We start from the raw sequence: 24,637 nt of genomic DNA on the forward strand, positions 1-24,637 counted from the left end.
GAAGCTTGTTGTTAAAAGAGCTGCGCGGAACTGCTGGGAGCTTAATGATATGCCGAGCCGCCAGGAACTTGTGTACATGCTGGCCGCTTGCTGCCTCCTCGCTCTCTACTGCAGCCCCGTAGCAATCTCTTTGCTATTACAGAGCCTCCCGGAGGACAGCAGGAATGACAGACCTATCCTTGGTGAGTTAATACCAGCAGAGGATTGGTTGTATGGTAGGGCGGGGAAGGTGGAACAGGGGGGAAAAATTCAAAATAAAAGCATACAACACCTCACCTTTCACCCAGACAAAGGAATGTTTAGCTTCCTCTGATAGTTATGGTTAGAACACCTGTCGGACCTGTTGCCTCCTTAGTGTAGAAGGAAGAAGGCCCGTTGACAAATGGCCATCTAGCTCAGTTGAGACATGCTTTTGTTCATTTATTTTTTAAAATTAGACATTTCTCACATAGCATGAGGATGTACTAAAGGGAATGACAGGATTGCCCATTGGAAACAATGGGAGAGAATTGAAGGCTGATTAGACGTAACGGGAGCCAGGAATGGCAATTGACTTACATAGGCTCCATTGAAATACATAACAGCACGAGAAGAGTTGCAGAAAAAAATGTGGAATGGAGTTATTTTATTAAGGTATCTGGGCCCAGATTGACTACTCTGGGACTGGAATGACAATCCCTGCAGGTAGCAGAAGTGTTCTGGGACTGGAATGACAGTCCCTAGAAGTAACAGGTGTGTTCTGGGACTGGAATGCCAGTTCCCTGAGTGGAATGACAGTCCCTGACGATAGGAAATGTGTTCAGGGAGTGGAATGACAGGGCCCAGAGTGGAATGACAGCCCTAGGAGTACCAGAAGTATTTTGGAACTGGAATGACAGGCCCTAGAGTGGAATTACAGCCCCTGGGGTAGCAGGTGTGTTCTGGGACTGGAATGACAGGCCCCAGAATGGAATGACAGCCCTTAGGAGTAGCAGAAGTGTTTTGAGACTGGAATAACAGCCCCCAAAGTGGATTGATAGTGCCTAGGAGTAGCAGATGTGTTCTGGAACTGGAATGACAGGGTTCAGAGTGGAATAACAGCCCCTAAGGATAGTGGATGTGTTCTGGGAGAGGAATGACAGGCCCCAGAGTGGAGTGATAGTCCTCAGGGGTAGCAGGTGGGAACTAGGACAGGAATGACAGACCCCAGAGTGGAATTACAGTCCCTGGAGGTAACAGGAGTGTTCTAGGACTGGGATGACACCCCCCAATTTTTGGTAGCAGTTGCCACTACATGAGGATTTTCATTATGTGACTAGAGGCACCCAGTGGTCGTTTTCTGGCTCCTGCAGCAGTCATTTTGTGTGTGTATCCACCATGCTGTGTCAGAATTACAAAGGCACCATGGGCTCAAAAAAGTTGAGGACCCCTGAACTAGAGTAATGGATGGGATTTTTCACAGATAGACTATGGAGGGGGTTCTCTGGATCACTGGACAACAGAGTCAGCAAAAATGTGCAAGGAACTCAGGCAGGGTGTGACACATAATGAGAACATGGAGGTCTGGAATGCATCAGAACTGGTTATTGGAACTGGAAGGGGAGAAGGGCAAGATTTGTTATCGGGGAATCAGCATGTATTTGTCCCCAACAGGTCCTGCCAGACCTACCTAATTTCCTTCATTGACAAGCTTACTGGATTGAGGGAATGTTGCTGATGTAGTTTACCTGGATTTCAGTAAAGCGCTTTTGATAGGGTATTCCCCGTGATGTTATGATGGGTGAACTATAGGAGTGTGGACTGTACTCTAGGATAGTTAGATAGGGAACAGGTTGGAGAACCACGCTCAGAAAGTAGTTGTCAATGGCATTTTTTTCTGAATGGAGGGGGATCTCCATTGGGGTGCCACAGGGATCTGTTCTGGCCCAGTAGTTTTCAATATTTTTATTAATGATCTGGATGAGGGTTTGGAGGGGCCACTCTTTAAATCTGCAGATGACATCAAATTGGGAGGAGCAGAAAACACATTAGTGATTTTATTATTAACTATATTGATGTACTCCACCCTGAGCCCCATGGGGTAATGGGTGGAATGTTAATAATAATAATAGGTAAAGATAGATACAAAGTTGGGAGAAGCAGAGAAAACACATGAAGATAGAGATAGAATTCAGCAAGATCTGAACACGCTGGAAAAGTGAACAGATGTGATCAAGACGTGGTTTAACAAGGATAAGTGCCAAGTTCTACATCAGGTAAAAAAATGAGAAACATGCAGGCCTCGGATTCAGCAGGAGCTCACAAGAGCACAGCTCCTGAATCTTTCTGAGAGTTCCACCTCTTCCTTCCCACCTTGTCCATTGAATAGTAGTTGCAGCTGCATAACAATCCCTGGATGAGCTCCACCACCTATTTTTCTACAAAATGACTCTTGGGAACATGCATACTGGATGGGGGATACACTTCTGGGTAGCAGTGTGTGTGAACAAGATCTTGGGGTATGGGTGGACTGTAAGTTAAATATGAGCAGCCAAGTGTGATGCAGTGAAAAAAAGGCTAATGCAATCTCCTTCCAATTTGCTGTCCTCAGAGGCATACCATCCAAACTGCAAGATGTCCTAGTCCCGCTGTACAGTGCACTAGTCAGGCTGCATGTGAAGTTCTGTAGGCTTCCCTACAAAAAGGATGTAGATAGAATGGAGTGGGTGCGGAGGAGAGTGATGAGGATGATCAGAGCCTGAAGGCAAAGTCCTTTAAGGAAAGGCTGAGGGACTTGGGAATGTTCAGTCTGGATAAAAGGAGGCTGAGGGGGAACATGATCTCTCTCTTGAAGTATTTGAAGAGCTGTTGCATAGAGTAGGGCTGGACCCATTCCTGTTGGCAGCTGAGGATAGGACTCACAGTAACGGTTTTAAATTAAGGGTGGTAATGTACCAGCTGATTATTAGGAAAACTGTTTTAAAGTTAGAGTTGTTCAGTGGAATCAGCTACCTAGGGAGTTGGTGAGCTCCCACTCACTGGCAGTCTTAAACAATGGCTGGACAAGTACTTGTCAGGGATACTCTAGGCTGAACATGCATTGAGGAGGGGATTGGACTAGATGGCCTGTATGGCCCCTTCCAACTCTTTGATTCTATAATTTTTAAAATTCTATGACAAGCTCATAACCTCATGAATTTGTAAGGAAACTAAGGTAGGATAATTACTGAATTGGAGCTGATTTGTTGAAAGCTACGCACCTAGAAATATTGCATGAAATGTGAAGTTTTTAATTCCACTCTACAGTTTGTAATCCCAGTTGCAGAGCACTGACTCTGCTCCCAAGACCCATTGTTTCAATCTTGGGGCAATCATTCCAGTCCCAGAGCACTCATTCTGTTCTTAGAGACCATCTTCGCAGTTTGGGGGCTGTCATTCCAGTCCAGGAGTACAGGTTCTATTACTGGGGAACATTCATTCCATTCTGAGACCATTCATTCCAGTCTAAGAATGCCTATGCTACTTCCAGAGGCTGTCATTCCATTCAGGAACCTGTTATTTCAGTAACAGAACACTCCTGTCACCCCCCAGGGACTGTCTTTCTACTCTGAGGTCTGTCATTCCAGTCCCAGAACACATTTCCTACAAGCAGAGACTGTAATTCCACTCTGAGGGCCTGTCATTCCAGTTCTAGAATACTTCTGGTACTCCTAGGGGCAGTCATTCCACTCTGGGGACTGTCATTCCAGTTCTGTAACACAACTGCTTCCCCCTAGGGGCTGTAATTCCACTTTGGTGCCTGTTATTCCAGTCTCAAAACACTTCTGCTATCTGCAGGGACTGTCATTCCAATCCCAGAGCACACCTGTTATTCCTAGGGACTGTCATTCCATTCTGGGTGTGTCATTCCAGTCCCAGAATACTTCAGCTACCCCTAGGGGCTGTCATTCCACTCTGGGGCCTATCTTTCCAGTCCCAGAACACTTCTGCTTCCTGCAGGGCCTGTCATTCCCCTCTGGGGCCTTTCATTCTAATCCCAAAATAGGCTGTCTGGGCCCAGAGGCTTTAATGAAAACTTCATTCCACATTTTCTTTACAACTCTTCTCATGCTGTATAGTATTTCAATGGAGTCCATGTAAGTCAATTTGCATTCCTGGCTCCATTTATTTCCAGTGGACCTTCAACCCTCTCCCATTGTTTCCAATGGGAAATCCTATAATTCCTATTAGTACATCCTGTTGCAGTACATGCATTTGCTAATTTCATTTTGGCAGATGGGAGGAACTTGAAGGCTAGTGTGTGTCCATGGCAAACTGGAAGAGTGTAGTAATTGCTTTAGCCTACTTACGAAAAATCAACACACACTTCTATGTGGTAATGGGAAAAGGTATGTCTGTGAAAGTCAGCCCTGAAATTATACCTAACACACCCTATAGATTGCCAGCATCTTTAATAGGTATGCTCTGAATGCAATATAGTAAATTCCTCTCTCTCTCTCTCTCTCTCAAAAAAAAAAAAAAGCCTTAGAAAGTTTGGGGGAAAGGGAAATATATGCAAAACTTAAAAGAACTGTCTTAAATTGTTACGCCCTTCCAAGTCCTTTGAAATTGATATCAAACTGAAGCTTATTTTACAGCTTTAAGCACATAACATGCATAATTCTTAATTTTGTTATCAAAATTTTAGTATAAATGCATCAGTTAAAACAGCAAATATACCCATCACTAGAGAGGTGCAGACTGTTGTACCATGTGATTCCTTAGTGCATGTATCTTAGTTTTTGTGATCTGACAAGTAGGGAAAAAAATAAAAATTGAAACAAGAAATCCTAAATTTGTACTCATATGGTTTATTTGGATTTAGAAATACTCAGTCACCATGTTAAGGACTATCAGCAGGTTTGAATTTTATGTTAAACTTAACACTGAACACATTGACCATCAAGAGTGGACAAATAATAATCATAGTGGACAAAGTAATCCACATTTTAAGCAAACATATCCTTAAAAACAATGCTATAGATCAGGGATCTCCAGTGTGCTCCCCATGGCCCCATAGTGCCTGCCAACACCATTCTGGTGCCCACTATGTATTTTTAGAAAGTAGGTGGGGCTTTTGTCCAACACAGCTTCTCATTGGTCACTAGAGATCTGATTGGCTGTGCAGAGTAAAAAAAAAATGCTTTGGCAGCATTTGTCACCACAGCACAAGGATCTTCACTGCATGACTGAAGATATGTTGTGTTGTATGCAGGAAATATATTTAAACAGTGTATATTCCTTTATAAAAGGCATTGTGAAGCGGAGCTTCTGCCTGAAATATTGAAGAGTTACTTACGTATAACATCACTGTCTGACATTCTTTGGTTGGCTCTGCCTCCTGCAGCAGTCATTTTGTGGTATCCTGGGTCAGTATTCCAAAGGTGCCTGCACACTCAAAAAGGTTGGGCTCTAGACTGTCTTAATACGAAGCATGTTGAGTAAAATCTTGCTTTAGAAAGCATTTCACTCTTTTCACAAAAGAAAATATATTTTATAGGAAGTTCCTTTGCCACTACTCTTCCCCCAAATTTCTAGATTTTCTGTTGCAAAAAATTGAGAATTGGTGCCCCCCTTTATATCTTGGTGCGTTGCCACGGTCCATCCCCCCATTTTATGTTGGTCCATTGCCAGTGTCCACCAAAATAAACCTTTGGATCAGGTATCTTGCCAATGCAGCTCATCAAGAACGGCTTTCTGGTGCTATGGACCTGAAATGCTGATCAAATTCCAGTTTCTTATTCCACACAATTTTGTTGTTTCTAAAGTTTAACTTTTTAAAAACTTCTTGTTAAAGGTAAATTGAACATTGCTAGTTACCATGTGTTTGTACGTGGGTTATTTTTTTTTTTAAGTATCCACCTTCCAGCTACATCTCTATCTTGAATAAGGTCATAGGATTCTGGAACCAGCTTTGGCTTTGTGTGCCATGATATAAATGGAGACTGTTCTCTCAGTACGCAAGATCTGGCCCACCGTAAGGAACACCTTATTCCACAAGAGTCTTGTTGCCATCAAGATCTCTATGAGAGGCTTTGCTGCATATACTCCCCCCCCCCCTCCTCCAATGGTTAGGAGCATCATATTTGTTGCGGCTGCCTCTTTTATAGGGCTTGATGCCTGAGATTCATTATACTCCCACAGAGTCCCTGCAATATGCAGGTTTTTCTATCAGGATAAAGGAACTTCTCATATGAATAGTAAAGTTCAGCCAAATTCATAATTCTGCCATAGTAATCTGTCCCTCCCCTTAGATGTGGGAGGTTTTTGTGTGTGACTGCCAATAACTTTAAAACCTTCCTGTTTTTTTTTACTGTCATCTTTATTATTCAGTCACAGGTGTCTCAGAAGTCAGAAGCGCTCTGAAATTTTGCCACAGTGCAAACTGGTGAATCCTGCTATAATTCTTCCAAAATTGCACAGTAGGTCATGTGGCATAACTGCATGACTTACAAGAAAGCATTACAGTATAGTATTTTAGTGTGAATCCTATGTAAAGACCTTTTAGAAGGCAAGTTCTACATAACTTCATAAATATATATTCAGGCCCTTATAAAGGACAGAGTTAGAAAGTGAGCAGTTGCTAACTGGAAACCATCCATTTGTACAGGTTAGACAATAAAGCATTAGGGTAGTAAGTGAAAGACTTTAATGGGAATTTTTATAAAGACTGTGTAATTCAGTGCATCAGATTAATCCCTGTACTGGAAATATTTTAAAATACAGCATGTGAAGTGTATATTTTGAAGATGTTACTAAACAAAGTGAGCAAATCCTAAGGTTGATTAAGTGACTCCCATTTTCTTTCCGCAGGACACTTTTATATAAAGAATAGGATTTTGTAAGGCTGAGTTCTTGGAAATTTACTGTTCCTGAGCATGATGAACAAAGACTGCTTCTCTACAAACTAGTTAGCTTGAGTACTAAATCATAGTTTTGGATCTTGCACAATAAATTGTATCAAAACCAGCCCCAAATTCTTTGAAACTAATCTGATTTTTTTCCAGTTAAGAACTATACAGAGCTTTCCTGCTTTAAACAGAGATGAAAATATTTCTAACTCACTTTCTGCAACTAAATAAAGGAAGTAGAATATTGTATAAACTGTCAGATGTGGCAATCATGGATATGCATATTTTACAGTATGCACACTCCATATATGCTGTTGCATAATATGTATGCTGTGTAAATTTGTATGCAGAAGAAACCAAGCAGATCCACATTTATCTTATAGAGAGAGCATGACTCAAAGGCAGAATATCTGAGTTGTGTGCAGAAAGGTCCTTTGTTTAGTCCTTAGCATCTCCAGCTAAAAGCCGTTGCCAGTTAGTAGACAAAAAATGTGAACCTGTGATACTTGCCAGGGAGGAATCCCTCCCCTCCCCCCACTGATTCCCTTCAGAGGACTCAGGCTGATGCTCTGGGCCTGGCAGCAGCAGAGGAGCACACTGGCAGCTGCTCTAGCTCAGCCACAGGAGGCCCAGCAACTAGTGTCCTCTGACAGGAGCAGCTGGGTCAGAGCAGCTGCCAGCAGGACTCCTGGGCTGGGCTGCCGCTTCCAAACCCAGCTTGACTCTGCCTTGCTGCTGACTTCCAAGGTAAGTACATTCTCTCTTGCACAGAGATCACTACTTTACTTTTCAGGGGATTTAAACCTCCTTTGTGTGTTCCACCCCCCCCCCCCCCCCCCCAGATTTTTCTGCATACCTGAGGATTACCCCAAGTGTGCAGAAAAATCTCTTTAGCCTCCAAGTGGCCCTGATCTGCAGATTTAGATATCCACAGATAGTGGCCATGGATGGCTATGGCAAATATTATGTAGAAACAGACCTTTACAGACCGTGATAAGGCAGCTTCATGTGTTCACATCTCTTTACACTTGATGATCTGCCCTTCGTTGCTTGCTTATATGAACATATGAAGCGGCCTTATATTGAATGGACCCTCAGTCCATCAAAATCAGTATTGTCTACTCAGACTGGCAACGGCTGTCCAGGGTCTCAAGCTGAAGTTTTTCACACCTATTTGCCTGGACCCTTTTTAGTTGGAGATGCTAGGGAATGAACCTTGGACCTTCTGCTTACCAAGCAAATGCTCTACCACTGAGCCATGTTGGATTAGAAAGAGGTGCTTGTCTGGGTAGGAAATGAGTATAATGTCAAAATTGAATATGATTGCTTTGAATCAGTCTCTTTTGAGATGGCTTATCATTAGCAAGCACCACTTTCATGCGTGGAGTGAAATATTGATGGAAGAATATGATGAAGAAGAAGATATTGGATTTATATCCCGCCCTCCACTTCGAAGAGTATCAGAGCAGCTCACAATCTCCTTTACCTTCCTCCCCCACAACAGACACCCTGTGAGATGGGTGGGGCTGGAGAGGACTCTCACAGCAGCTGCCCTTTCAAGGACAACCTCTGCCAGAGCTATGGCTGACCCAAGACCATGCTAGCAGGTGCAAGTGGAGGAGTGGGGAATCAAACCTGGTTCTCCCAGATAAGAGTCCACACACTTAACCACTACACCAAACTGGCTCTCCAAGAGATTCTAATGTAAGGTTTCATTTTTGAATATAATTATTACAGTCTCCATTGCTGTTCTATTTAGCATATACATGTTGCTGTATAATGATCTATGATTATTATTAGCATAAAATAGCTACTCTTTATTTTTCTGGGTCTCTTTAGGGATATTGGCACAGGAGACTGACTTCAAAAGCTTTCAAAAACTTGGGAGTTCTTATATTGCTGCTTCGTACGTAAAGTTCATTGAATCTGCTGGAGCTCGTGTGGTACCAGTAAGGCAAGTTCTCATGAATGGTGTACTATATGCCACTTAAGACACAGAGAGTGCTTTACTCAGCGCTGAATACCAGCCAATTACTTGGAACCATTATAGGAGAATTGTTAGGCTTTATTGATTTTAGGGTTGTGAGGTCCAACTCAGAAAATATTTGGGGACTTTGTAGGTTGAGCCAGGAGACTTTGTGGGTGGAGCTAGGAGACTTTCCCATTCCCTAAAATGTGCCGTTCCCCTGATTACAGTCTTCATTTCCTCATACCCCAGCAGCTGTACTTCCTCTAAATGAAAGTGAATATGCACACATACTCTCACAAAGCAGCCAAAATAAACACAGCACACACTTTTGTGATCCCACTGTGGCAATTTACTCACAGGAGTTGCTGAATGTAATCATCTGCTGTATAGCAACTATCTTCTTCAGACTAACAGGAAAATGAAAGCAGAGCAGCCAAATAGTGGAGCTATTATCCAAACAAACAGAGGGACTTACTCGCTTCTCTTCCTTTCTCGCTTCTCTTCCTTTCTCTTCCTTTCTCTAGCCGCCCTGAGCCTGCTTTGGCGGGGAGGGCGGGGTATAAATAAAAATGTATTATTATTATTATTATACATGATTCACACATTCTGCCTTCTCACCCTGCTCATTCAGCTTTCCTCTTGCTCAGATTTACAGGCACATAAACAATCCAAAGCACAGGCAGTTTGCAAACTTCTTTTAAGCCTGCACAGATTTAAAGGTACATGGTGGCTGTTGGGGCAGGGCTTCCCCCTGTTGGCCAGCTGGCTAGTGGTGGGGAGGAGTCTACAAAACTGAGGGACCCCCTGCTGGGACCTGGGGGCTGGCAAGACTAATTGATTGGTACCAGGAAGATCCAAGCTCAAACCCCTTCTCAGCTATGAGGTTTGTTGGGTGACCTTGTGCCCACTACACTCTCTCTCAGCCTAGCTCACCTTACAAGGTTGTTGTAAAGTTAAAACAGGAAACTGCATGTGTCACCTTTAGTTCCTTGGACATGATTAAAAATGTATTGAAAAGGACTTGCATCAGATGTGAATTGTGAGTTTCCTGCTAGGAACTCATTTCTCAGACTGATTCAGATCAATACTATGGGGAAAGGGGAGTTATGCTTTCTTCTTTTCCTGATCTGAGAGTGTCCCTGCAGCAGGGTACCATTTACCTTATTGGAAAAACCTGCATGTACCCCATCAGAACTGTATGTTTATACTATACTTGTTTTGTTTTTCCAGACTGAATCGTTCAGAGGAAGAATATAATAAGATTTTCCAATCTATTAATGGGTAAGTGTGCCACTTTGGAACAGCTTTTTGATTATGGCAGTGTAGTCCAGCGGTCTGATTATTAGGTCATCTGAGGCCCAGGCTCTACCCAGTCACTATAGATATGCTGCTAACTATTTTTAGCTTTTCTTTTAAAGGGAGGAGTTTTCCTCTTCCTGAAACATCTCACAAGGACGAGAGCTCTGGATCTTATGAGCCTTGGTAATTGCTAAATGAGTAATTCCTCAGTAGTGAGAAAACAGTAGCTACTCTTATGTATTGAAATATGGACTGAAGCAAAGTAAGACCTTGCAGTCAAAGAAAGAGTTGCCTTTATTCGAAAAGAAAATATGATATTTCATCTGAATTTTTGGATTTACTTGCGTATTCATATGTGGATGCATTAAGTTGTATACAGTATGGGAGTATCTTGTTGCTTCAAGGCCTAGCACAAACTTTTTGGGACTGTCTCTAACTGGGTGTGAGAGAGTCCTTGCTTCACCTTCTTCCGAGGTCTGAAGGCAGTAGTTGCACTAGCCAAGTTCAGAGCCAGGGTGGACTCACCTCAAGATTTAGTAAGTTGTTTGCTGGCAGGAGCTGCTACCAGAGATAGGGTTCTTTGTCTGAAAATAAATGAATAAATAAAAATTTACGTAATTTGATTTTTAAAAATAAATAAATACAGTTTTTGAAATAAAAATGAGATGGGCAGGGAAACCTGGGAGTCACCTTGAAGATTCTGTTGCTGAAGGAAATTTGACTAAGCCAACCGCATATCAGCTGAAGGCAAGGGGATGGCACTCCCTTAGTGCTGGGCCTAGCTGCTGTACAGCAAGGGGGGCATGTTGATGGGACTCAGCACTCTCAGCACAATTATGTGCAGGGAATTAGATAAGGTGCCAGAAATGTTGTTGATGTCACTCTCATTTAATAAATAATGAAAAAATGGCTTTTCTTCTCTTTCAAAAAATTATAACCAGGAAAAAAGTTGCTCTAGGTCCAATTTACTGCTGCTTGAACTTGCTTAAACAGTATGAATTTGTTTTTCTAAACTTGTTCTTTGAGAAGAGAAAAATAATATTGCCATGGAAAATATGGAGTATTGTCTAAATGTTGTGGGTTGTGCTTATTCTCTTAATTTATTCTTAAGTGCCTGGTCTGGCTACCCTCTGAAGGGTCAGAAAAGCTCACTGCTGCTCAGCCTATTGGCCTCTGGCTTACAGGGTCCCACAAGGTTCCATGTTGCCCCCTCCCCCGCTTTTGAATGTGTTTAGGAAGCCACATGGAGAGGTCATCTGGTTTCCAGCAAATCTTAAATATGCTGTGGAAACTGTGAACTGGAGCTTAGAAGGAGGAACAACATGTGGGAGTCAGTGAACTAGGTGACAGCCTGGGGCGCCAACTCCTGCGGGGGCAGGCGCCCCCTCTCCATCCCTGCTCGCACCGTCCCTGAGCCTTTCTCGGCTCTGAGGGGTCAGAGGAGCTCCCCCGATCCCTCCGAGCCAAGAAAGAATGTGGCTTCCTCTGCCCAACATACTCTGAAACTCGGAGCACACTGGGCAGGGGAAGGTGCCTAGTGTTCTTTCTGGGCTTTAAGGCGGGGGGTCCCCAACCCCCTGTTGGCAACTTGGCTGTATGGGAGTCCGCCACCCCCTCCCTTCCCATCCCTTCCTCCTCGCCTCCCCCCTGGCACAATCACAGTGCACCGCACCTCGGCCCCACCAGCTGCAACATGGCGTGCATCTTATCCTTCTTCTAAGAATGTGCTGGAGGAGGCTTGGCTCCCCCTCCCTTCTGGTTCCAGAAGGGAGGGAGGAGAAGCGTCATCCAGCATGTTCTTAGAAGAGGAAGCATAAGATGCATACTGCATCGCAGCCGGTGGGGCCGAGGCACGGCACACTGTGATTGCGCCACGGGGGGGAGATGGAGCGGAAGGGCTGAGGTGCGCCGCATCACAGCCGAGGGGGAGGTGGGACCGGGCTGGTAGGCAGGGGGCATGCCGTGTGCCGTTGCAATGACATCACTTCCAGGTGGCATCATCGTGGCACACACAATTAGACACTGGGGGAGGAGACGCTGGCACAGGGTTCTGCCTTGGGCAGAAAAAACCCCTAGCACCAGGACTGCTTAGAAGCAGTTTTGGGTTGGATGAGGGTTGGCAAGTTGAAACTCAATCCCAATGGAATGGAGTGGCTACTGGCAGGAGGAACAGTTGTTCCAGGAGTTGAGATGCTTCCTGTTTGGGCTAGGGTTGCACTCTCCCCTAAAAAAGTAGATCCATAGCTTGGGAACGCCTCTGGATCTGGGTATCACATTTGAAAAGCAAGTGACAGTGCTGGACAGCATCTTTCACCAGCTTCAGCCTTTCCCAGGCATAAAAGATTTTGCTACTGTGGTGCATGTCCTTGTAACATCTAGATCAGACCACTGCAATGTGCTTTACATGTGATGTCCTCTGAAGAGTGCACAGATGTGACAATTGGCACAGAATGCTCTGGACAGAATTCTGACTGGAGTGGATCATGGGAACTTTATCATTCCAATCTTGTTCAATCTACACAGGCTCCCCATTTGCTTCTGGCCCAGTTCACCAGCAGGTGAAAACCATGTTTTGTTTGGTGTTCTCTCACTGACATTCACTGAAACTCTTTACTGTTCATGTATCTGTGTGCTCTGTTTTGATTGTGTATGTGTTTTGGACCCAGGTGGGCAGTGTATTTTAGATTTTGCTTTCATTTTGCTGTTGTTTGAGACCTTGAGTTGAGTGGAAAGGTGGCTTAAAATGTTTTAAAGAAAGAAAAATACTAACATAAGAATAGAAGGCTGATGAGAATGGGAACATAAATGTGACAGGGCTCATTGGTGCATATCTGGTGTCATCCACTTGTTAAAACAGTTTGCCAGTAACCAGAGAATGATGTCGGGGCGGGGGGGGGGGGGTTCCTGTCAGAGTTCTAGTCACCTGAAAGCCTTGCAAAAACTTTTCTAGAAACCGTGGACTAGTTTAATATGGTTGCAGTATGAGTAGCTAGTGTAGGATTATTAAGAATGCAATCTTTTCACTTGGCTGTACTTGCTATGGGTTAGCTGTGTGATAGTGGTGGTCTCTCAAAACATTTTTTTCTGAAAGTGTCCAGAGTCATATTCTTATCTCCAGTGATAACTTCAGTTTCACTTATTGAGATGTCTGTGTGTGATTAACAGCATGTAACATGGGGTAGGTTGATTGCTCTGGCATGTTGGGTAGGTGAAGGGTAAGAGGAAGATAGTGGGTTCCGTCAGAGTTCATTTCCAGAACTGATAACACTGTTAGCAAGTTTTTTAAAAAACTGATTAGCAAGTTTTTTTTAAAAAATGAAACGATTTCTTCATACATTCCCTTCCTCAGATTCCTGCTAGTTTCCATGCTGATAGAATAGCAGTAGTAATCTAAAAGAGGTGAGAAATGTCAGTTGACCAGATAACTTGAATGTTCCCTTAATCTGTCATTTTCTTTCACATTTGTATTGATTATGCTTCCATTTTTACTATCCAGTTTTAGCTGCATTATGTTTTGACTTTGTAGTTGGTCTTTGGTGGCAGTTCCTTGCTGCTAGAAAAGCTACCCCATCTTTTTGTGTTTTTTTAGGATACTTTATCCTGGAGGTGGTGTTGACCTTAAGACTTCTGAATTCTCCAGAGTTGCGAATATATTCTACAAGAAAGCAGTAGAGGTCAGCTTTCAAATGATATCTGTTTTGGCAGAGGTCAGAAATCAAGATCAGAGTTTAAATTTGCACACTATCCAGCTGGCAGATGCTGTGGATCTCTGCCTTACCTTTGTGTGGATGTACGGAGTTCTACTGCACTTGCAGGATTGGAAGTTGTGATGTCTGTCCTAAAAAGATAAAACATACTTGAGAGTTTCCCATGTTTGCCCTGATGGACATATGTCTTACAAAGTGACACTTTAAAAAGAAAAGAAAAAGAAATAGTATGCATACATATGCAGGAATAGGGCCATGACTATTCCTTTCTAATCTCCGTTATATTAAAAGGTAAATAACAATCATGGCTAGCATTTAGCAGTATTTCAGTTTATTACTTATACCATAATGCTGTGGGCTAGAGCATGATGTGGAGCCAAGCATGTTGTAGTGGTTAAAGTGTCAGACTGGGATCTGGAAGTCCCAGGATCAAATCCTCCACTCTGTCATGGAAACTTGCTGGATGAACTTGGGACACTCTCAGCTCAATATATATATTGTATGTAATTATGTGTTTGTGTATATGCACACACACACGCACATGTATGTATGTATGTGTCTCTGTATACACTACACACATACACACAGTCTACATTTAAAAAAAATTCTTTCACTGTTATTCTCTTCTTTATAACTTTATTACTTCTGAGAATTGTGTTCTGTGGATTGCTTCTTTGAAATTATGCTGGATTTCTCTATTTAAAATGAGCAACAAAATACAAACATTTAAGGTTATTGGAATGATACTATCAGATTTATAACAATGTCTCTTACTGCTTTATCTGATTGAGTATTCATTGATCTTAGTTTTTTCACTCTCTTACAAATTAATGATATATGCTGTTATTATTTAGTCTGTAAGTAGACTTCTTGCTAAACTTCTAGGCACCAAAGCAGAGGTGTGATTAAAAGATGATGATGATACTGGATTTTATCCTGCCCTATGCTCTGAATCTCAGAGTCTCAGAGCAGTCACAGTCTCCTTTTACCTCCCTCCCACCAACAGACACTCTATGAGGTAGGTGAGGCTGAGGAAGCTCTTACAGTAGCTGCCCTTTCAAGGACAACTCCTACAAGAGCTATGACTGACCCAAGGCCATTCTAGCAGCTGCAAGTAGAGGAATGGGAAATCAAACCTGGTTCTCCCAGTTAAGAGTCCACACAACCACTACACCAAACTGGCTCTCAATTTAAGTAGCTTTTAGATCAGTTTAAACTAAGGCTATACTGGTGAAAATGAAGATGTCTTTCTCACTAACACTTCTATAGAATTAACCTGCATTCAGCAGCTACTCCTGGGCCAACAATAAATGTATGGGCAGCAATCAAATACTGTAGAAACAACAGAGTTACAGAGTTGCCAGAAATACTCTGAAAGGCAGATAGTGGGGTTGAAGTTATTCTGCTAATGGAATTCACAAATTTTGGTTAGTGTTGGTTCTGGGCATCACTGGTACTATCCCTCCTCTATTCAGAGGAGTCAGGAGGAAGGATGGAACTTCTTGCAACTTTCTAATGCTCCAGAAGCCCAAACCTAGGCCAAAGATGAGACTGGCCTCTATTGTATTCTGTGTTGTGGGTGAGGCAGTCACTAGACTGAAATGTATGGTTGCCATTTTTTATCTGATGGCCATACTTGATGATCTCTGGGTGGGAGGCTGCTGTAATTTAATGCAAAACAGCAAAAACCTAAATGCAGATATATTGGTATGTTTAATGTAGGATTTTAATATGGTCTAAAAATAAGGAGCAAATGTGCAACAATTTTTCCAGTATATTTAAATTCTTGGGCCAGAACGCTGAAGCAAAGACAAGCTTAATTATTTCCATGCAGTGGAATACAATTCTGCCTGAATGTTTCTCCTGATATTAGCAAAAGGGCTGGAGAATTTCTTGATTTTTTTCTTTTTAAATTGAAAGCTGAACATTGAGGGAAGATACCAGCAAATATCCCTGTGGTTGCCAAGCCTGCACTTTATTTCAGCCCTGTCAATAACTCTCTTGTATTGTCTGCTTGTAACCTTCCTGTGGTCTCTCTAGATAGCTCCAGTGGGGAATATGAAAGTATAAGATCTGTATGTATTGTTCTGTTTCTTAATCTCTTCTTTTTTTGCTATCAAGGCTAAAGAGAAAGGAGACTATTTTCCCATATGGGGAACATGCTTGGGACACCAGCTGCTCACCTATCTCACTAGCGGAGAGAACTTGCTTACTTGGACTAATACTGATAATTTTGCACTTCCACTGAATTTTACAAAAGGTAAAACACTTTTTAAAAGGCTTTCATTTGCTTTTTTAGCTTCTGAAACTCTTGTGTGTGGAAGAGCATACAAAACTGGTAGACATAATTAATCTAATGACAAAAAGGTGAAATAATGGCTTGAATAAACCTGAAATTTGGCATCCAGGGAAGCTGTAGCCTTGGATCTAAGCTGTACCTGGTGTGAGATGTCCTTTGCTATAGACCACCAATAGCAACAGACATGAGGGGCAGGGGCAGGAGCAATCTCCCCAGTAATGTGATTTGCCTCTAGAGGCTGTGCTACAACAGCAACTGCTGCTACCAGCACTATTGCTCCCGCAGACACACTCCTGGTCTAGCACCACTGAAAGGGGCTTGCTTAAGAAGTCCACAGAAAATCTCAGTTTGTAATTTTTTTCTTTTAAAAAATTGAATCCTACCATACTGTATCTAAGTCTAAGGATCATATCTGTATGTTAAAATACATTTGAACTTTGTGCCCTTGGTCATGTGTATATTATGTGCCATCAGGTTGCTTCCAACTTGTGGCTCCCCTGTGAATTAACTGCTGGAGCAAAACATCCTGTCATTAATGGCCTTGGCTTCTTTGTTGGTCTTAAGGGTGCTTTCTTTGTATCTCTCCTATGGTATCGAGGGAACTGGGCAAAGAAAGCTCTGGCTCTTTCCCTCCTTCTCCAGGAGACAAGGAGGGAAATGATCACTTGTTATGTAACAGCCGTTTCTTTCGAAACTGTTGGTAGCTTTTTGTGATCCACGCAATCAAAAGCTCTATTGTAATGTGGTCATACTTAGTGAAAAATAACTATAATGTTTAGTCTGCTTGCATTCTAAACTGTGGACAGGGCATACGTGGAGCCTGGTTAGTCCCTTATACCTTCTCAATATAGGCTTGCCAATCCCCAGGTCCCAGCAGGGGTTCTCCCGCTTTCTCAGGCTCCTTCCCGCCCCCAGTCAGCTGGCTGGAGGGGGCAAGCCCGCCCCCACAGCCATCATGTGACTTTCCACCTCCGGAGGCTTCAGTCTCTATTGGAAAGCCTTCCTCTTTGGATGGTGTATCTGCGGCTTTAAGGCTGAAGGAGAGGGGGGGTGGGGGAGGCAGAACAACATGGCTGTGAAAGGAGCCCAGACCCTCTGTTTGTTGCACAAACTTTGCAGAGGTCTTTTGCATAGTGTTTAGGTAAACTTGAACATTTGGTTGCCCTGTGTTACTGTGAAAAACTTGGAAGTTCAGCAACTCATGAGTAGAGGTGCCAATCCCCAGGTGGGGGCAGGGGATCCCTGGTTTGGAGGCCCTCTGGAGTTTCAGGGTCATCAGAACTGGGGTGGGGGAGGAAATGTCTGCTGGGCCATAGGGTATAATGGAGAATTAATCTCGGGGTAGCTGGAGGGGCGGTTTTGTGAGGTAGAGATACCAAATTTTCAGTGTAGCATCTGATGGGTCTCCTCAAAATGCTGTCCAAGTTTCAAAAAGATTGGACTAGGGGGTCCAATTCTGTGAGCCCCAAAAGAAGGTGCCCCTGTCCTTCATTATTTCTAATGTAGGGAAGGCATTAAAAAGGTATGTGGTCCCCTTAAATGTGATGGCCAGAACTCCCTTTGGAGTTCAATTGTGCTTGTCACAACTTTGCTTATGGCTCCACCCCCAATGTCTCCTGGCTCCACCCCCAAAGTCCCCAGATATTTCTTGAATTGGATTTGGCAACCCTATCTCAATAGCATTTTGCAAAACCATCAGCTAATATGGTCAGTACTTTAACAAGGCCTTATCAGATGCCTTTATGATTTACAACTTTTACTCACTTGTTTGCTAGGAATAACACTGCAGGAAAGAAATATTGCCTTTCTCAGTCTTCAGAATACAACATTTTGACAACATAAATATGCTTTTTTCTGAGGTCTAGTGTTCTTAGTCACTAGTTGTGACTAGTGTGTAGAATGTGGCTGCTATTGGTCAGTGTCTACATCACTAAAGATGATTGATAACTTCTCTCCTGCACAAGGTCATTATGAATGTCTAAGTAGGTGGATCAGTAGGGGGTTAGTTTGTTACAACATCTAGGTATAGGCCACTCCCCCCCTCCGGATCAGTTAAGAAGACCCGACCCTGTGGAGAGGAGGAGGAGCCTATACCCAGTAGTCGGACCGACCCACTGCCAGTCCACCAAGAAGGAAGCTTCACGGTAAGTGATACCAATCTTCCGTTTCCTTCCTTCTCCTCACTTCAGCTTCCCAACCCTCATGGCCACATGCAGGTCCTTCAGTCCTGGCACTAAATTTTCCCAGGGTCTGAAATGGCTGCTAGGGAGGGGGGAGGGGAAGAGAGAGCTGGAAAAATCATCAGCCAACAGCACCCTCTTCTAACAGATTGTGGGATCGCATCCTTTTAGTAGATGTTAAATATACTCATAATGAATGAATTCCACTAAAATGTGATAAGGGTGTTCCTGTATATTTACTGCTTTGCACTGCAGTGCAATAAACATTTAGCAAGTGATCTAAGGTTTATTGATGTTTGTTTATTGTATGCTTATTGATTGGAAGCTGTTTTGCTATATTGGGCACCATCTGTGATTTCCACTCTTTCTGATGTGACTTTCAACCTTGGGTAAATTTATTTTTCCATCTTGAGCAGACTGCAGTTAAATAAATGGATACCCTGCTGATGATAATTTTTACCTATTTTGGTCTAAGATGCCAAAGCCAGCAAGATATTTGCCGATTTCCCTAATGATTTGCTGCAAGAGATGGCTTCTGAGCCTGTGACTTCAAACTACCATTTCTGGAGCCTCTCGGTTAAGGTAATTGTGTGTGTTTAAGAGAGTGGTCAAGAATAAAATTGCATGGTTAAATGTCGATTTAAAATATTGTTTTCTTCTCTTACAGAATTTTACAAACAATGAAAAATTACGCAGTTTCTATAAGATTGTCACAACTAATGTCCATGACAAAGTAGAGTTTATATCCACCATGGAAGGTAATAGTTGGGTCAACACTTACATTCTAACAATTACCAGACATTGCAGCTGATAGATCAGTGTTTGATAACCCAGAACACATGATATCATTGTATTGGAACGGTTCATACTCCTGCCAAGATGTGAACTGGGGGGCAGGGATGATGTCATGCCATGCATTTTTCATGACTCAGTTTTTCCAGGGGAAATAGGAGACAGAGGGAAGACTGTTCAACACTGTAATCGAAGATCTTTATTCTGCAGCTCTCTGAGCCCCCCCCTTCACATAGGCCATGATGAACAACTTGCAGGAGAATAACTTGGCCTTCCTTTCAACTCAAGCACATCCCACACAACTCAGATGTGCCTAAACTTGATGCATTAGCATCCTTCTGGGAAGTTCTAACTTTTATTGCATCATAGAAATGGAATATGGAACTACCTTACAGGGTTGTTATAAGAATTACAACAAAATATTGTTCTGAAGTACTTTGAATTCTCTATAGCACTATATAAAGTTTTCATCTTTCATCTTAGCTTATGCATACCCTGTGTATGGTGTCCAGTGGCATCCAGAGAAAAATCCATTTGAATGGAAGAATGAAACAGGCATACCACATTCTCGATCAGCTGTGAAAGTAACATATTACATTGCTGACTTTTTAGTTAATGAAGGTATGGAGTTTTTGTAAAGACTAAATATTTTAGGTTTGTAGATGAATGAAGTGAATTTATATTTGATTCGGAAAGGAGATAGGTTTATAAGCTGTAAACTCATTGCTATGTGCTGAGCTAAAAAAAAAAATCTAAACTAAATAGTTAAGGGACAAAACAACCACCTTAAAAGCTGACAACAATATTCTGGTGCAACCTTCTGAGGACCAGAGTCTGCTTCATCAGATGTATGATACATACAAGTTTTCTTAAAGAGTCAGTAGTAGGCCAAATAATGCTATGTTTTATTTATAAGGTGGAGGGGACAATATTAATTTTTAAACTGAACTTTTAACAAATGAACCTGATCTATAAAACGAGAATTTTAAGTCACTGTTTGGCTGGCTGGCTGGCTGGTTATCTGTTGTTGCAGTCCCTGATTTGTTCTCATGACTTCAGCATCACAAGCAAATCTAGAAACTTCCACCACAGTCTCAAAGTTATTATGTCACTGTTCCTTTTGATACTGTTACAGCCTAAACTCCTGTATATAACAGTGTTGATGTCAGTAGAAATTTCCACTTGGTGTGCACTTGTATCAGAGGTAATCCTTAATAGGGATGAGCACAAACTGAACCATGAAGCAAAATCTGTCACAAATGTTGTGCTGTTTGTGGTTCGCAAACTGAAGTTTGTGACTGGTCTACTGTCAGGAACCTCCACAACCTTTAAAAACAGTTTGTAGAGGTTCATGGCAGTTTGTGGATAGAGCAGAAAGCAGGTGTTTAAAGGAACTCTGTCCTTTTAAACCCCTTTTTTCCGTTTCCCACAAAAGCTGCAAAAACAGCTGAATGGAGAGAGCAGCCTGCTCCATACTGTTTAGCTGTTTTTTGGGCTTTCTGCCACCCCCTTTAAACAGGGTTAATGCCTGTCTCTACTCTGTGGCGCAGAGTGGTAAAGCAGCAGTACTGCAGTACTGAGGTCTGAACTCTCTGCTCACGACCTGAGTTGAATTCCAGTGGAAGCTGGATTCAGGTAGCCGGCCCAAGGTTGACTCAGCCATCTATCCTTCCGAGGTTGGTAAAATGAGTACCCAGCTTGCTGGGGGAAAAGTGTAGATGACTGGGGAAGGCAATGGCAAACCACCCTGTAAAAAAGTCTGCCGTGAAAACGTTGTGAAAGCAATGTCACCCCAGAGTTGGAAATGATTGGTGCTTGCGCAGGGGACCTTTCCTTTCCTTTTCCTACTCTTTAAATGTGATAACCCAAAGAAAGAAAACTTTGTGTATGCAAAGCGACTTCCAGACATTCCGTTGAAAAGGTGACCAGGAAACCCTTTCATGGACAAGGCTTGAGACTGTTGTAGTTTGTTTCAGATCAGGGGGTTAAATGCAATTCTACCTTGAAGATGGAAGATCTTAGAGTTTGGTCTTAAAGATTTGGTCTTATAGCCAACAGCACTGAATTAACCTATATTTATCAAATGTTTTACAGCCCGGAAGAACAATCATCGCTTTCCCAGCAAAAAAGAAGAGACAGAGGCACTGATTTATAATTATAATCCTGTTTTCACTGGGACATTTTCCTCATTTGAGCAGGCTTATTTTTTTGACTAAGTCTTCAGAGGTCTTTAAGCAGAGAGCATTTTGAAATTCTTCAGCATCAGTATTTTTTTGGAATTAAATTAATGCAAAGCATTGCAAATAGCAAGAATACAGGCTGTTTATCATTCCTTCTAAAATTATTTTTTTCCTGTTCTCTGTAGAATTCCACTTCTTGTTTTCAGCTCCTATTAAGGATATCTGTTGAAAGCCCCAGTGAAATAAGTGGGAAGCCATGCAAGAACATTGTGATCCATGAGACTTATGCAGAAGAATTTCCCTGGGGACCATATCCCAAATCCTTATTCACAAACAACACGTAGTAGAGTCTGCTCCTGCACAAATCTCATGGATCAGAATGAGACAGAAGCAGCACTTGGGTGGTTCGTGTTCATAGCCTAAAATCTGCAAACCACACAGATCCTGTATGCATGGCCAAAGTTCCCACCCTCCAAAGGGGAAAAGATTAGAGGGATCCATTTAATGGCCCTGAATGCAGGCATGGGCCCTTTTCTGCCATGTGCTGATGGTGTGCAATAGAACTGACTTTTATCCTGGTTGAGTTCATTGTACACAGTTTGGTTTGTTTGTTTTCAGCATCTCTCTGTAATTGCACTGTTAGCTTTTTTTTCCTGTTCATGTTACTGTGAAATGGAATTCTTTTTAGAATGCAGCTCAGAGTTGAGAATTTTTGTTGGTTTTGAGTTTATACCTTGAAGTTTGGCACCTGCAGAGGATCTTGGTTGTAATATTTCTGTTCATGTAAAACTGTATTTTTAGTGACTTGATAAGAAAAAATCTCAGGTAATCACCCTTTTGACAAAGGACTTCTTTGGAAATACAAAAGGGAGACAGTTTTTGCACACACTGAGCCATCTAGTGGGAGCCTTTATTTCACCTCTTCTTGGCTTTTCTGCCTGCCCCAACAAATTGAGTAGAATGATCTGATGTTGAGTTTCTCCTCCTACATGCCATCTACACCTGACCCAGGCTGTAGCCAGGATGGGGGGCCTCGAAGGTGGCGCCCCCTATCAATTTTGCTCCATCTCCACTCCAATCTCCCCTTTCAATTATTAATTTTGATGGTGTAGCTGCTCTGCTGCCCACCTCACTTCCTTGTCCTTGGCACAACCTGTAGCCACTCAACAGGGTGCAGAACCACAACAGAGCTCCTTCAAGAAGGAAGAAGAGAGTTGGAGTGAGGAGGAGGTGCAGGGGAGGGAAAAGACGAGCTCCTTAGCGTGGGCCTGAGGAAATGGACTGTGATGGCACAGGAGTTGCTCGATGGCCAGCTGTACGCCCTCACTGGCTCTTCCTGATGCTTCCTTTTGGAAGGAGGGGATAGAGGCTTTGCCTGGCTGCAGAAGCAGGCCACACCACTCCCTCCCCAGCTGCAGGACCAGTCCAGCGACAGGTATACGAGCTTCTGTTTCTTTGCTTAGTGGAAACTGTGTCAGATGTTAATGAAGCGGTGAGAGGTACTTTTAATTCTTAGACATCCCTTTTGGACAATTCCTCAAGACTATGATAGCTGCCTTCATTGAATCAAAGGAACTAATTAAATTAACCGCCCCCACCCAGTGGCGCCTTATTTAGCGCCCCTCCCCCCCAAAAAAAATCCTAGCTACAGGCCCCAGTTAGCAAGATGCTTCTAACTGTGATGTGTTTCTTTAGCAAAGCTTTCCATGAATAACACAGGCTTAATTTTTAAAATATTTATGTTGCTTTTCTATTAGAGACCTTCTAGTATGTGAGCTGTTCTCAAGCTTTCCCCTTGCAGTACTAACGAACTCCACCTGACAGAGCTTTCCCATTGCTGAGCACTGGCCATTGGAGGCTCTTTTCCCTCTGTCTCCTCTTTGATCTGACATTTTGGGGCCAAGCTCATAATCAGTTTCTGGATGTTCTCTCCAAATCAATCTGGGCTGTGTCTCTGTCACTTCTGTGCAGTCTAGGGATCCTGATGCTCTAAACAGATCATTACATTCTGCAGTCTGATCCCACAAATGATTTCTTCGTTTCTGCTGTGTTCAGTGGGAGACAGACATGTAGTCCTAGTCAATGGATCCAACTTATTGCTTGGAAGCCTTTTCATTGCATAAATCACCTGCAGCAAATTAAGCAATGGATTTTCTTGTTTAAAAAACCCCTCATTTTACTACTAGTACTGACAAAAACCTCTGGATCTCCCCTCTCCTGCTACCACAGAAAAGAGCACCTCTTTTAAGATGGTGCCTGTTGTGACAAGTGCATAAGTTTTGTGAACATGTATAGCTATATGCACCACCTAATTTACCAAATGAGACATACTCAATTTAAATAATTCAAACCAGTGATTCATTGACTATGATTTTTTAAAATTGTAATTTGTGATTTCTTTTATCCATTATACAATCACTACTGTAACCAAAGAACATTCCAAGGTGATGTTTATTGAGTAATAGTATCACATTAAAGGTTTTAATGCATCAGGAAGAATTTACCAATTTGTAAGGCTGGATTCCTATCAAAATGTTGCTTTTTCTTCCTTATGCCATCCTCAGTCTTATGCCGCTGGACGGTCTGGTGCAATCCATTTAATTCTTTGGTATCATTTGCTCCCTGAACCAGATTGGTTCATTTAATAAATATATTGCCAGCATCCCTAGTGGTGCAGATCCATGTGTGCAAATCCATAGGAATGGACATTTTGTGCTGGTTACATGATGGCACCTTTGTAATGGCTATCAGGGATATGAAGTTTGGGATAAGGTTCAGGATCAGCCCTTTGAGATATAGGATTGTGTATCTGTAGCCATGTTTTTCTTAATTGCATTTTTATATAGGTGTTCATATTCGCATACAATAGTGATAAATGAAGAGATACTATCTAACTAAAAACTGAATGTAAAAAAAGATGATGTGGAATTGTTATTTATTTACCATGCTAATTTATTGTTGTCATTCTTCCTGTCTCTGCTTTTGCTTCAGAACTATTTACTAAAGTAAATTGGATGTTCTTCATATTTAACTATAAAACCTTTAATAAAGGAAGTTTCAACAATATATTCAGTAGTGCTTCCTTTTGATAATGCATCTTTATTCCCTTTCCTACCATTCAGTGCAGCTGCCTCTGGATTATTTTAGCTACGAAAGGAAGGAGCTTCCTCCAAGGTATTCCAAGCACAGTACCTAGAGTTCTATGCTAAGTCTTTGGTTTGCACTTTTAAAAGAAAAAGTACCTTCTCTCTTAATATCAGTTTCTCTATTGGGTTCCAAGCACTGTAATATGAGGGGGGGGGGGGGGGGTTTGAACTAAATAATGAGCCCATCAGAACCCAATTGTTAGGAGGACTGAAGAAT

At 42.4% G+C, this 24,637-nt stretch overlaps 1 protein-coding gene across 1 annotated transcript; it reads left to right on the forward strand.

Annotated features, from left to right (window-relative positions):
• Window positions 1-24,340, forward strand: GGH (gamma-glutamyl hydrolase). The gene is made up of 9 exons (XM_060243710.1): window positions 1-182; window positions 8,688-8,802; window positions 10,048-10,098; window positions 13,706-13,790; window positions 15,945-16,083; window positions 18,778-18,884; window positions 18,970-19,060; window positions 19,578-19,715; window positions 21,189-24,340. Exons 1-9 carry the CDS (start codon window positions 50-52, stop codon window positions 21,308-21,310), a joined length of 981 nt encoding a protein of 326 aa, XP_060099693.1. The 5' UTR covers window positions 1-49; the 3' UTR covers window positions 21,311-24,340.
• The last annotated feature ends 297 nt before the right edge of the window (window positions 24,341-24,637 follow it).

Source organism: Heteronotia binoei, chromosome 7, assembly GCF_032191835.1.
Source record: "Heteronotia binoei isolate CCM8104 ecotype False Entrance Well chromosome 7, APGP_CSIRO_Hbin_v1, whole genome shotgun sequence".
NCBI lineage: Eukaryota > Metazoa > Chordata > Lepidosauria > Squamata > Gekkonidae > Heteronotia > Heteronotia binoei.

Excerpts from the sequence above, each read along its gene's own strand:
- GGH (XM_060243710.1), top strand. The coding sequence starts at position 50 with ATGCCGAGCCGCCAGGAACTTGTGTACATGCTGGCCGCTTGCTGCCTC. Across the intron at positions 13,791-15,944 it reads TCTACAAGAAAGCAGTAGAG|GCTAAAGAGAAAGGAGACTA; the intron begins GTCAGCTTTCAA and ends TTTGCTATCAAG. Across the intron at positions 19,061-19,577 it reads GTTTATATCCACCATGGAAG|CTTATGCATACCCTGTGTAT; the intron begins GTAATAGTTGGG and ends CTTTCATCTTAG.